The sequence below is a fragment of the Ceratotherium simum genome, chromosome 17 (genome assembly GCF_057802395.1).
Source record: "Ceratotherium simum simum isolate JZ-2026a chromosome 17, ASM5780239v1, whole genome shotgun sequence".
Taxonomy (NCBI): Eukaryota; Metazoa; Chordata; class Mammalia; order Perissodactyla; family Rhinocerotidae; genus Ceratotherium; species Ceratotherium simum.
This window is the reverse complement of record NC_141916.1, coordinates 28,009,753-28,024,674: the sequence shown is the minus strand read 5'-3', so window position 1 is coordinate 28,024,674 and position 14,922 is coordinate 28,009,753. Positions and strand designations below refer to the sequence as shown.

General features: G+C 35.0%; 1 protein-coding gene across 1 annotated transcript in view; it reads right to left on the bottom strand.

Annotated features, from left to right (window-relative positions):
- The window catches only part of SLC2A13 (solute carrier family 2 member 13), a 339,913-nt gene that overhangs the window by 52,248 nt on the left and 272,743 nt on the right, over positions 1–14,922 (bottom strand). Inside the window, exon 7 of the mRNA XM_004441151.3 lies at positions 12,020–12,145. Coding sequence (XP_004441208.1) covers positions 12,020–12,145 — 126 coding nt within the window. The remainder of the gene's footprint in view (positions 1–12,019; positions 12,146–14,922) is intronic.

Sequence of the window (14,922 nt, the reverse complement as noted above, 5' to 3'; positions counted from 1 at the left end):
AATAATCACATAAAAATCCTCAGAGTTAACTGGGCAGCAGTACTACATTTCCTAGTTTAATTGTAAAAGACATGAAATATTTTTGTGTACCTTCTTAATTTCTATTTAAAGAGCAAAGTTGTAATAACAGATCAAAAATTATTTGCTAAAATGTTCACTGCTCCCAAGACATCAGGTATCTTATGAATCAATGAAGGACTTAGAATAATAGCTCAGTTAACAGGGAAGAGGATGTTCTGGGCAATACATCCTTTGTTTAACTCTGATGTTACTAAAAGTAGCTTCTGTAACATTGCCCAGGGCAAGGACATTTCTCTGCTTTATAATCACCTTTGAAATTCTTTTTCAAGTGCATCTAACTGTTTTAGTTGATCTCCCCCAAATTTTTACCAATACCAAGCTTTGCGATTCTATTTTAGGTTATAAGCAAAGTTATTAGTCAATGTTTGCTGAATAATTAAATAGGCAGAGTAAATGTAGATGATAAGTTTCATACACGTTTTCCCCCACGTGACAACTACAGTTTGAATGCACAGATGTAGAAAAGTTTCAGACGTTATTGAAATATTAAACGTTGACTTAACATTGCTCTGCCCCTTTCCTTCATCCCTGATTCTCCTGAGCAGAATTCTGATTCCCTCTTTCCTAAGCCAAATAATTAAAGAATAACAATAGGTCGCATAATCAAATACTTCCTAAAAGCTCAACGTTAAAACAAGTAAGATGCTTTTCCATTGTCCATCAGTTTTCAGTCAACCAGCTTGCACCCACGGAAAACAAAAACAGTTCGGTTATATGAACAATAGTTTCCCATCCCTGATGCTTCAGAAGTTTTGATGACTCACGTGCTTTAAAAATAAATGGGTTTCCATGCATCACACATCAATCTCATTTTTAAGCTTTCAATGCAATTTTCATCAAGAATAATAAAGAATGTTCATTGCAGCATTATTCACAAGAGCCAAGATATGGAAACAACCTAAGTGTCCATCCACGGGTGAAGGGATAAAGAAAATGTGGTATATACATGCAATGGAATATTATTCAACCATTAAAAAGAAGGAAATCCTGCCATTTGGGACAACGTGGATGGATGAACCAGGAGGGCATTATGCTAACTGAAATAAGTCAGATGTAGAAAGACAAATGCTTTGTGATCTCACTTATACATGGAATCTAAAAAAGTGAAGCTCATAGAATGAGAGAGTAGAATGATGGTTGCCAAGGGCTGAGGGTAGGGGAAATTGTGATTATGGTGATTATAGTTAATAATATTGTATTATGCACTTGAAATTTGCTAAGAGAGTAAATCTTAAGTGTTCTCATCACAAACACACACATGAAAGATAACCATGTGAGCTGCTGGATGTGTTAACTTGATTGCGGTAAGCATTTCACAATGTATAAATTATCATGTTGTACTCCTTAAAAAATCATGTGGTACAACCTAAATATATACAATTTTTATTTGTCAATCATAACTCAATAAAGCTGTAAAAAAAGAATAAAGAATAATATATATTTTCATGAACCTTAAAAAAAGCTCATAAGACAAAGTAATGCTTTATAAATGGTTTTATAGTTTGGAGACTTTTTTCCTCAGTTATATCATAGAAAGTTCAAGTAAGTCACTGTGATGGGGGAATTCACATTATTTAAAAATATTTTTTAAGGTGGGAACACACAATTTTGTAAACATTTACAATCCATATTTTGTATCCAAAATACTCTGTCCCATAATTTGCCATAAACTTTTATTCCTCAAGCCTTCCATTATTTGAAATTCCTAAAAGCCAGGATTGATTTTTAAAACTCATTTCATATTTGCGCCTTCTACAACATATTTTCACACATCATCTTTCCCAAATGTCCTTGACCCTAAGCAGTATACATGGTAAATACTTTTCTTTATGTATTTGTAAAAGGAACATTCACTTCTTCTTTACAATAATTTTAAAGTATGCTTGTGTAAATGTTGCTATCTATCTGTCCTAGATTATAAATCTTTTTTTTGTTTGTTTTTAATAATTTTATTTATTTATTTTTTCCCCCAAAGCCCCAGTAGATAGTTGTATGTCATAGCTGCACATCCTTCTAGTTGCTGTATGTGGGACTCGGCCTCAGCATGGCCAGAGAAGCGGTGCGTTGGTGCACGCCCGGGATCTGAACCCGGGCCGCCAGCAGCGGAGCGCGCGCACTTAACCGCTAAGCCACGGGGCCGGCCCATAGATTATAAATCTTGAGGTAATGTCTGTGTCTTTTTAATACATTTTTAATAGCATGTAGCACAATATCGAATTTCAATGTTATAAGATGACTTTAGAAAAAAACCTCTTCCTATTCCAGCTACAAATGCCTTACCAATGTGAATAGAATTTAAATTCTGTTATAAAATCTAACATACCAATAATTAAACATAAGAATATTAACATTTATGGGTTTGTCCATACAGAACAGGTCTATATCCAACCTTTTCCCCATAATTCATATATCAAACAAACAACAACAATAAGGAAAAATAAATTTTTATCTATTTTATTTTTTAGGAGGTTCCAAGGCACATGTGCCTCTGAAATGAAAATAAAGTTGGCTAATACTTGGAATTATTTATTTTAAAAATAAAATTCTTAGATGGAAAAGATAGCACATCACAAAACAGGACAAGTGAAGACACAATGGAGGGCATTATAATGAGCTCTTCCTAGAAATCATGGGGGCAGAGTGTCGTGTGCTTATAGTTTCCAGGTTGCCATTTTGGCATTATTTTGAAACTGGAGGAATTCTGATTGGTACTGGTTCATAATGTCTATACAAATTCCAAGTGATAGAACGTGCTTGTTACTGTACAAACCGTAAAAGTTGTAAACCCAGATCATATATAATGGAAAAACTATTGTTTATTCTTTTTAAAGCTAGCACTGAAACCACGAGAGTAGGAAGGACTTGAGTACTAAATGATGTGTATTGAGGCAGCAGTTCTTTGATCTGAATAACTGGATTTTAGTTCACACACGCTGTCTAGCAAGAAACTTTCTGAGAGTATTTGGATTTCTAATGCTGTTCTTCTTTCTGTATCACAGCAACATGTATAGTCTTCCCTTTAAGTGTCTTTATTAAGATATACAAATATATTTATATTAAAGTTAATATATTTTATTTTAATTATAACACATTTATATATAAAATATGTTTATCATTTTAAAAATATTAATATTTTTAATATAAATATATTTAAATCCATACAAATATATATTTATTTGTTTATTTATTTTGGTGAGGAAGATTAGCCCTAAGCTAACATCTATTGCCAATCCTACTCTTTTTGCTGAGGAAGATTGGCCCTGGACTAACATCTGTGCTCATCTTCCTCTACTTTATATGTGGGACACCTGCCACAGCATGGCATGATAAGCGGTGCGTAGGTCTGCGCTGGGGATCTGAACCTGTGAACCCTGGGCCGCTGAAGCAGAGCGTGTGAACTTAACCACTATGCCACTGGGCTGGCCCCCAAATATATTTTAAAATGCACATACTACCCCTCCATATCTCTTATATTAATAAATTCCAAATGCCTTGCCTTACCCTCTACCTGTTCTTTAAAAAATTCTTCCTGTCTTTTTCTATCAGAATTTTAACTTCTAAACACAAAGCCATTCACGTTAGCCCCGACTTAAAAACCTTAACAGCTCCCTACCACCTAGAGCAGTATTCCCCAAACTTAAGGCATTTGGTAACTCCCTTTGTGATTGTTTACCATATCTTTCTTTTTCCTGTACTATTATTTGTTTAATAGTTCAAAAAAAGCGAGTTTCCTTTTACAACTTAAAAAAATTTTGTGCCACTTTCACAGTGGAATGCAGTTTATCTTGCTTTATCAGTCAGAAGAGAATAGGTTATGCAGAGGTAACAAAAGAGCCCCAAATCCCAGTGCCACAAACTAGTTAATTTCTTGCTCACACTACAGGTCCATCTGAGGTCAGTTGTGCTTCTGCTCCACATTTTCTGTACTCTATATGACCAAAGCTAAAAGAACATCTTTTCTGGGATATTGCCAACTTTACTGCAGAGGGAAAAGAGGACACGGCAGATCCTTGCTCTTAAAGCTTAGGTTCAGAAGTGACCCGGATTGGTTCCACTCTCATTTCTTTGGCCAGAGCAAGTCACGTGAATAAGACTGAATGGGTGAGGGAAATCTAATCCTTCCCTAGCGAGTGCAGCAGATATTTTGAACAATAATACGATCAACCACACTTGCCAAGAATAGAAGAGAGTTACAATAAAAGCGGAATGAAAACACAACAATGTTATTAATTTCTAGTTAGATGATGTTTCCTGCCAAGTGTTAAAATCATGCTGTGCCAACCGATTTTCTTCATAATATATTTAGAATATTTGGAAGAGAACTGTATCTCACTGTGTGACACAATGTCATATCCACATCTGGGTATCACATGAAGTCATTCACCTAAAATCACTGCCAGTATGACCACACCTATGAAAATGTACCTATAAAAATCAAATTAAATTCCTAAATAAGGCTCTCTGACACTCTGATCCAAACTCACATTTCCCGTATCAACTCCAGCCTTGCATTTTCCTTCCTCTTGTTCCCATTGTTCCCTCTGCTCCCTTTTTGACAAATCCCAACCTCCCCAGACTTCATCTCTGCAGTACCACATCTTCTCTTGCTTAATTGCACCATTATTTGATGAACCAAGACTCGCCATTGTTATTTTGTATTCGCCAAGCACATGCAATTCTAGCCTTGGCCATTATCCTTATACCAAAAGTCTTACGGTCTTCTTCAGTGAGAAATAACTCACAGACTACTTTTCAGATGAAGTATGAACTGAAGAATAATTTAAAAAATGTAAAAGAACAGGGACTAACTAGAAATGTAAGGTTTTGACCCAACATGAAGGGTAGTCAAATATATTATGAATATTACTCCTTGGATAAAACTGTTAAAATGTGTTTATTTATTATCATCATTAAATGTCAACTAAGAAACTGGACAAATTAACATGGAGGAGGCAGATAAATTATTCAGAAATGTTTTGCTTTTCTGATTTGTATACTTTGCATCATAAATAGCATCAGAGTTTGTAATAAAGACAATCACCAAACCCAAGAGAGTCTAAGTTTCTAGACTTGAAAAAAAGAAGCGCCCAGAGGCATGAGATCTCTGAAATTATTTATGGATAGATGAAACTCACAAATACACAGTATACAGCTACAGATCTTAAAGGGAGTAATCTAGCATGACTTCTATTCAAGCAAAAACATGAAGAAAAGTGTAGTTTAAAAAGCAAAATGCATTAAAATATTCTATATTAGATTGTCTTTCTATAAAATGTATACTAGCAAAAATTAATTTTAAACTGTACTTCATTTTAAATCCTTGATATGAATAACTGATACAAAATATCAATCCTGTACATGAATACATTAAGATACTGATATAGTTTGTTAATGATAAATTTCTTTTTCTAAATGCAAACTGATATGTATCTTTAAAAGTTAAAAAAAAAAAAACGTGATGAAGGAAAAATCTCATTTTTGCTATTTGGCCTAGTTTCATAATACACCTGATCTTATACTGTCACTGTAGATATATTGCTTCCCTGACATAACAGTGAATGTTTTGAGGAAATGTGCTGAATATTTCTTCCAATAATTTTTAAAAAGTATTTTTCATGTAGTATGACTATAAGCAATATGTAGTATGCATACTTGAAGTACACAATTAAGTTTTATTTTTTTAAACATTTTTAGTGTTTTAGTCAGTACCCGGTTGTTAAACATTCAACATTGTTAATTAAAATCGCATCACTCACATTTTTCTTTTAGAGGTTTCCTTTCCTGGAAGTAAGTATGAATGTAGATGATATAACTAAGATGAAATGATGGGAACACCACATCCTCTCATTTGGAACTGTGGTACTTTCAAACCGTATATACTTTCCAGTGATGGCAGCCTTTTCCATTTGTCATTAAACGATTGTTGATTGATTGCCTGACATGTGCAAGGCACCAAGGGATTAAAAATAGTGCAGGATACAGACACTGGAATTTATAATCCAGAAGAGAAGATACATCCAAACCCAAATTACTATAATGTAAGACAGTATAATTATCATATAAGTTATGTAGGCAAGTGCTAGACGACAGCAGGGGATATAATAAGCATTATTTTCTTGGGCTAAACAGAGAGACAGCAAGCAAAAAGTAACACCTGATCTGGGCAACAAATAATGGTTAAAAGTCAGGCAGAAATCAAGAAGAGGGAGAAGGAGCATAAATTCTAGGCAGAAGCACAGCATGAGGAGAGGCACACAGGTGGGAAATCATAATGGATATTAGGGTGATAGCAAGGGTTTAGATTGACTAGAATTCTGTGTGGGAGGGGGTGGGATGCTGGAAAAAAAGGCTGGGTGTTGCATCAGAGTGCAGCTTTGAGAAAAATCTCTCTGCTGAATGAATACAATAAACCAGGCATTCAGTGTGAGTTAGAACAATGAATCGCCAAATAGGGAATCGATCTAGCTATTTTAGTGTGTCTAATTACAGAGCAAAAATGTTGTATTATAGGAAACAAATACTGAATCAGCACATTAAGAAAGTATCCCTCATTAGCAATACTTTTAAAGAGTCAGGATGTTTCAAGTTCCAGAATAGATTAATTTATGGTTTTGTGTGTACAGAGAGCCAGAAGATATGGAGGTGGGTGAATAGACACAGATAAATAAATAGAAAGTATTTGAATGCACTTATCTGTTAGGAAGTGCTTATTCTAATCTAGAAAATGTGCTATTGACAAATCTAAGAAAAACAATAAAAATTAGCATAAGATATTACTACTTACAGCATTACATTTTCACAAGTGTCTTTGGATACACTCTTATTTAATCTTCATAAAAGCCATACTGTTCAACACAGCAATTATATTATTCCCATTTTATAGATGAGGAATGGGGCTCAGAGAGGCCCAGCCTGTCCCAGTGCCACTTATGAGGTAAATGATAAAAGCTCAAATTTGAAACTGACTCAAAAATGTTCATCTTTCCAGTACCCAAACGTTGCTCCCCTAAGAGCGGTGGACTTACTGGCTTTTTGACTTTGAGCAGGTCATTCAGACCCTCTAAAGCATGACTGTCTTCATCTGTCTAATGAGAATAAAAATCTCACTTCACAGAGGTGTCGAATTGGTTTTGGAAAATTATATTTTTTTCTAGAAAACTGTCCATTTTATCTGTTTTCAAATGCATTGGAAAACGTTCTTCATAGTATTCTCTTATGATTTTTAAAATCTTTACTATCTGTTGTTATGTGCCTTTTTTTTTTCATTCTAAATATTATTTATCTGTGCCTTCTTTCTTCTTAACCAGTATTGCCAGAGGTTTCTCCATTACATTGGCTTCTCTAAGAACCAACTTACTTTTGTTTTTTGATCCTCTGTAGCATTTCTTTGCTTTGCATTATTTTTTCTCTCTTACCCTTTAATTTCCATTGTCTGCTTACTCTACAGGCTAACTCTGTTCTAGTTTTAACTTCTTGTGGATCTTTTCAGTTGTTAATTTTAATGTCCTGTTTTCCGTTAAGATTTCTTCTTGGGGCCAGCTTGGTGATGTAGTGGTAAGTTGGCGAGCTCTGCTTCGGCCACCCACTGTTTGCAGGTTCGGATCCTGGGAGCAGACCTATGCACCACTTATCAAGCCATGCTGTGGCAGGCGTCCCACATATAAAATAGAGGAAGACAGGCACGGATGTTAGCCCAGGGCCAATCTTCCTCAGCAAGAAAGAGAAGGATTGGCAACAGATGTTAGCTCAGGGCTAATCTTCCTCATCAAAAGAAAAAAAAAAGATTTCTTCTTCACTCATTAATTAATTTCAAGTTGTTTTTTTTTAAGTTTCCAAACTAAAGTAGAAGGGGTGATAAATATCTTTCTATTGCTATGTAGTGTTATTGCATTTTGGTTAGAAAATATGTTTTGCACAATATTATCTGGATTTACTTAAAATTTATTGAAGTATATATACATTTATGTACATTTTTTTGAATTTATTCCTTGTGCTTGAATATGGTAAATCATTATAAGTGTTCTATGTTTGCCTTTTAGAATGAAATTCTCTGTGCGTTAGGTTCATTATTTAATTTTTTTTTTTTTTTTTTTGTGAGGAAGACCAGCCCTGAGCTAACATCCATGCCAATCCTCCTCTTTTTGCTAAGGAAGACTGGCCCTGGGCTAACATCTGTGCCCATCTTCCTCCACTTTATATGGGATGCCACCACAGCATGGCTTGACAAGCGGTGCGTCAGTGCCCGCCCAGGATCTGAACCCCGGGCCGCCGAAGTAGAGCGTGCGCACTTAACCTCTATGCCATGGGGCCAGCCCCCATTATTTAATTCTTACATCAAGCTTGTTAGTAAGTTTTCCTAATTCTCTAATCTCTGTTATTTTTTTGTCTTCTTGATTTAGCACTTATCTAATTTTTTTCACTCCTTTACTTCCAATCTTTCTATGATTGTCTCTTATAAATGCATACAACTACATTAAAAAAAATCCAGTATGAGGATCTTTGTCTTTAATAGGTATGTTTAGTTGGCTTATTTTTACTGTAATAACAGTTATATTTACACTTAATTTTGCTGGGTTTTTTTGGTGATTTCTCCTAACCATGTTTTTTTCCTGTAATTTCCCCCTTTTCCTATTTTTATTAGTTTGATCAATTCTCTTGTTTCTTCCCCCTCTATTAGTACATATTTTTAAGAGATTACACTCATGTTTTTAACATCTATATTTAACAAGTTGCAAAACTAATTATAATCTCCATTTCTTTCTGTCTAATTATAACCACTACTCTTCTATCTCTGTAAATTTGATGACTCTAGGTACCTCACATTAGTGGAGCCATACGGTATTTGTCTTTTTGTGACTGGCTCATTTCATTTATCATTATGTCTTCAAGGTTTATCCACGCTGTGGTATGTGCCAGAATTTCTTTCCTTTAAGTCTGAATAATATATCATTGTATGTATATACCACATGTTGTTTATCCACCCATCTATCAGTTGAGACTTGGGTTGCTTCCATCTTTTGGCTATCGTCAATAGTGCTGCTGTGAACATGGGTATTCAAATATCTCTTCAGGACCCTACTTTCAATTCTTTTGGATATATATATCCGGAAATGGAGTTGCTAGATGATATGTAATTCTATTTTAAAATTTTGTGAAACCCCGTACTGTTTTCCATGGTGGCTGCACCTTTTTACAATCCCATCAACAGAGCACAGTTGCCAATTCTTCACATCTTCCACAATGTTGCCTTTTTGATAGTAGCCATCCTAATGGGTATGAGGTGGTATCTCACTATAGTTTTGATTTGCATTTCCCTAATGATTAGTGATGTTGAGCAGTTTTTCAGGTGCTTGTTGGCCATCTGTAGATCTTTGGAGAGCTAAATGTTTTCTTTAAATTTTTTAAATTGAAATATAATTGACATATAACATTACATTAGTTTCAGATGTACAATATAACGATGAGAGATATATATATATATTGTGAAATGGTCATCACAATATGTCTAGTTAATATCCATCCACACATAGTTATAAATTTTTTTTCTTGTGATGAGATCTAAATGATTTTTTAAAAAATCTTTTTATTGAAATTTACCAACAGATATAGAAAAGCATGCTGATTGATTTAATGTTTTGTTTCCAACTAATTATGGTGGATTATATGGACAAATGGTTTTCATTATGTTGAAAATTCATAGTTCATCAAAATCATCATACTGTCTCCATCATGAATGGTATTACCATTCCACCTGGTGTTCTTTCAGGAAATAGCTATAGCTAGAGATCAGGACATATGGCTATGAACTGCCTCAATACTCGACCCTGAAATACTATAAATAGTATATCTCAGATGTGAATCCAAGGTAATGGTAGATTTTTCCCTGAGAATTCCATTCCAGGTAATTGTATAAAACCTACCAACGAACTAACAAACGAAAATATAGTGAATGCTGTTTTACCTACAAATGGAAAATCTGCTGTGGGAATTTTTCATGGTGAACACAATCTGCCTTTTCTGCTTTCTTTTTAGCACAGATTGAGGCAACCAACCGCAGTGGCCAAGCTAGGAGGAGGGCTGTTGCTAAGCAGAGAGAAGAGTGAGAAAACCTGTGTTTTTTGGGTAAAGAGTTTGAGATTATTCTAAGAATATCCTACAAACATAAAAGTTCTTTGTATACTTTTAGTTCTTTGTATTTTTCCTCCTTAAGTATTATCTATGCCTCACTTTTCTCTAGTCATTTCTGCAGTCAAGGAATAAAGGTATAAAAATATAAATAGAGTGTAAGAAAAAGTTGAAATAAAAGAAGTAATACACATTTCTGTTAAAAAGTTGTACACTCTGTTATTTGCAAAAAGAACAAAACTCCTATTTTAAGGCCTTTGACCTCTAGACCTTCTACTGAGGATGAGAGAAATATCTAATTTTAGTGTCCCCTTACCATTAGTAGACATTTCTAATAAGTTTATAGGGTAATTCTGTGAAATAAAAGAAAGTGCATACATAGATTTCATAACATGTTCATAATTCTAGACTAGTAACTTTCAGTTTTTTTCTATTGAAAAAAGAATCGTAAGAGTTAAAACCATAAACTATTACACCCAGAAATATTTAATCAATTAACTCTCTCTTGAAGCTTGGCTGATGAAAATTACATACTGGGTGTTTTGTTTTTTTTTAATTTTTTGTTTATTGCAGTAACATTGGTTTATAACATTGTAAAAATTTCAGGTGTACATCATTGTACTTCTATTTCTGCATGGACTACATCATGTTCACCACCAAAATACTAATTACAACCCATCACCACACACATGTACCAAATTATCCCTTTCACCCTCCTCCCTCCCCCATTCCCATCTGGTAACCACCAATCCAATCTCTGTCCCTATGTGTTTGTTTATTGTTGTTATTATCTACTACTTAATGACATACTGGGTGTTTTTAAAAGAAGCTCTTTCAACTTTTCTTTTTAAGTAATAATTGCATTTCTTTTACATATTTCTTTGTAATTAGTGTATTTAAAATGTGGTCTGGATTTTTCACTCAAGTACCATATAATTTACTTCCACTTCTTTGGAGTAATTCTCTAATAAAATGATTAATGACAACAGTATAATGATTAATCATGATATATTATACATTATAGCTCCTAGGAGATACAAGTACTTTATTACAGATTTCATTGCCTTCATCAGTAGCATAGTACTGGCTCATAAGCCAGACAGGATGAGAATACATTATTCTTTTTATGGGAATTTAAAACTCAAAAGAGGTTAAAGCCATGTCGAATAATATTTGCATGTTTTTGTGTCCATGGATATGAATATTAGTTCGTGAATGTGGGAAATATTTGTTGTATACAAATATTTCATTTATGTGCCTACTACAAACCAATGTGATCTGTCAAAAAGAGAAAGGTTTATAGCTTCCCAGACTGGTGACATGCCAGTGATTACCAACTTTTATCTTTATTTTGTTTAATTTTGCTAAAACTCCAAGAAAGTATTTAAGAAAACAATAGTTCCATGAAAGAATTTAAAGTGATATTAATTCATTTTGACTTGACAGTTTTCTGTCTTTCACTTAAGTTTGGGAGTTTGGAAATTACTCGTGTAGTTAAACAATATGCAATGGGAGAAATTGCCTTGGCAATATTTAGGAACATGGGCCTCAAGATTCCAACTCCTATAGCTTAGGACAGATGTGGGTCTGGAATCTGGATTTCCTGAAGTCTAGGCTCCAGTGCTTTCTACTCTAAGTTTGTGAAACATACAGTTGCAATGTTATGCAATACCGCTTTCCATCAGTATATGCTGCAAAGTAATGTAGTTATGAAGACCAGTTTAAAAGAAGTGCAGTCACTCTGTAAGTTTAAAAATAAGGCTCATTCTGAAATTTGATTGTATAGTCTTATGGTATGCAATGAGTGACATACCTGCCCCAGGCTGCCTCATTTGTAGATGCTTTATTAACTGGAACACAAGAGGAGTCAATGACGGTTGATTTGTTCATTTTGTAGCAGAAACCGCAGTCTGGATCCAACATACATTCATTACAGTAACTGTAAAATGAAAAGAGTTACAGTCATGTTAGCAGAGATGGATTGGTGCTCCTCTGCATTTTCCACTCTACTTTGCAGTAAGGTTGGGGCTATGGGACTAGTTTTGGCCATGGCAAAGTGACCTGTGCTGAGGCAGCTGAGAGCTGGCACGTCCCTTCCATCTCTCCCTCTCCTGGCTGCAGTAACTTCGGAAACAACTTTGAGATGGAAGAGGCTTGGATCCGAGACACTGGATGTAGAAGAACCCCAGTCGACCTGCAGTGAATAAACTCTGGCTTTTCTAAGCCACTGCATGGCCTGGCCCATCATGACCCAGCTGACTCGTTCCAAACTGTACAAAAGCATTTATTTCTCTTAACTGTCTCTGTCATGTACCATATCTTTTACAAATAGAAAATGTTTTTTCCCAATATATATGTATCCTGAAATAGAAAATCCAAATAATGAAAAAAATTCTATCTAAAGAAAAAAGTTAAAACAAAAATACCACCACCCAAATAATGGTTACTGTTAACATCTTGGTGGACATCTGTACTTTTAACAAATATATATTGAGTATCAACTATGTGTTATGCTTAATTTAAAAGAAGTTGGTGTAGGAAAAAAGGCTAACTTTTCTTTAAGTTAATTACATATACAGGTTGGATCACAGGGCTAAAATCAATTAATCATTGCTCACCTAACAGCAGTATCCTAACTGCAGGAAAATTCTAAAGAGGCAAAATCCTTTAGAGGGCAGAGTTTTCCCACCTAAGCCTACGGCGTGCTTGCAGAATGAGTTTTCTTGCTGTCACCTCATTTGCTAGACAATTCTGGAGCACCTCACATACATGGCAGGCACACACAAGGCACTGGAGACACTAAGATGAATGAACCAAAGTTCCTGCTCCTTGGTAGATAAAAGGCAAGGATGAGAAACAGATACACAAGGAAATAATGTCAGTGTAATAGAAAATACTTATCAACCACTCCAAGGACAGAGGCCTGTTCATTTGCCTATAAGAGGGGGGATAATTTCAGAGGTGATACTTGAACTGGATCATGAAAGAAATTTACCAGGCAAAGAGGTAGAGGGAAGGGCATTTCAGAGAACTGCTTATTTTACAATTCAGGATCAGTCAGTACAGACTTATTAAATATCTACTGTGTATAACAGGGTAAGAACAACTAAAAGTTATCCAAAAAAGACATGAATCCTCAAAATCAACATACTTCTCTGATTCATTTAGCTAAATGGGAAAACACTGACATTGTTTAGAAATTAGATTATCATTTCAGCCCTCTTCTGTAAACTTTTCTTTTGCAAACAGCCGTCCCTATTTTTAGATGAGACTTCAGCCCTACACTAAAAGCCAAAAGGAGGCCTTTCAAAGCCTCCTGAAAGGTCAACGTACTTTAGAGAGGAGATACAGCACTGTAAATATAAAACTGTCCACACCTGTGATACAAAATAAACAAAACAACAGAAAGCACTAGAAGTACTCTGAGCTTCTGGCTTTGAGAACTAGACGAGGCTCATTTGGAAAGGAAGATAATTCCTACTAGTATTTTGTTTATTCTGCCCATATGAGATGGAATCTATCAACCTTGACAGTTTCAATGGCTTTAAATGATATTTATTTGGGAAAGGTCAACTCACCCATTTGCAGGGAAATGACTCTACTTTACTTCTTTAAAAATAAGTAATTCTTATAAAAGGCCAAAAAACATAATGATAAAGGCTAAGAGGTACGGAGAACACGCCATATGTATGTGTCAGACATACGAGGTGTTATTCATAATGTTCGCCTTTGCCATCGCTTATGCAAGCATCCAACTCTGACGACAACCTCCCATTCTCCCAGCTTGCTTATTAGACGATCCCCACTCTGCCATGATCATTCATTCAACAAACACAAATATTTTATACTTACCATGTGCCAGGCACTATTCCAGGGGCTGGGACACATTAGTGAACAAAACAGATTCCCTGCCCCTGTGGAGCTGATTTGCATATTAAACCTCCTGGTGACCTCCAGTTAGTTGACCTCTCTACTTGCTCCCTGTTCATTAGCTTTTCCTTTCTTTACTTCCATCCTTATCTAGCTTATTGACCATGGCCCACCATTTCAACATCCTAAATTTCCCTACCCATTTATCTTTCCATCTCACCCATCTAACAAAAATCCTAGCCATATATGTATGCAAACATTTGCCTTTTCTGTGCCTTCACCCACATACCCAAATGCAGATGAAGGAATTACACAACAGAGCAGATCAGTAGTTCTCCTATAATACACTACTACTAGCCTCAAAAGGATCCTCAACAGCCTGAAATTCTTAATAGTTTTCTCTAGTTAACGCCATACAAGGACTATTTCAACCACCCTACATAAGGACTATTCTTCAAATCTCCAATGTTCCATTTCCCTTTACTCTCTGCAAATGACCTCAACTCCAGCTTTACAGAAAAAATAGAGGAAAATGGTAAAGATGGGAACTTTATAATCCTATAGTAAAAACATATAAAACATCCTACTTTCCCATGTTCCAGTTACAAAGAGAAACTGTTCTTACCTAAGGCCAACTTCTCAGTATCTGGGTTTTCATTCCATTTCATCTCCTTAGGCCATTTCAGACTCTTTTGATTACTGCCCCTTCTTTCTCTTACATATCCACTGTCTTAAGGCAGATTAGATTTTTGATTTGATATCTTTCTTCTTCTTCTTTTTAAAAAATCTTTCTTCTTTTTTAATATAGGCATTTATAGCTATAATTTTCTCTCTTACTGCTCATTT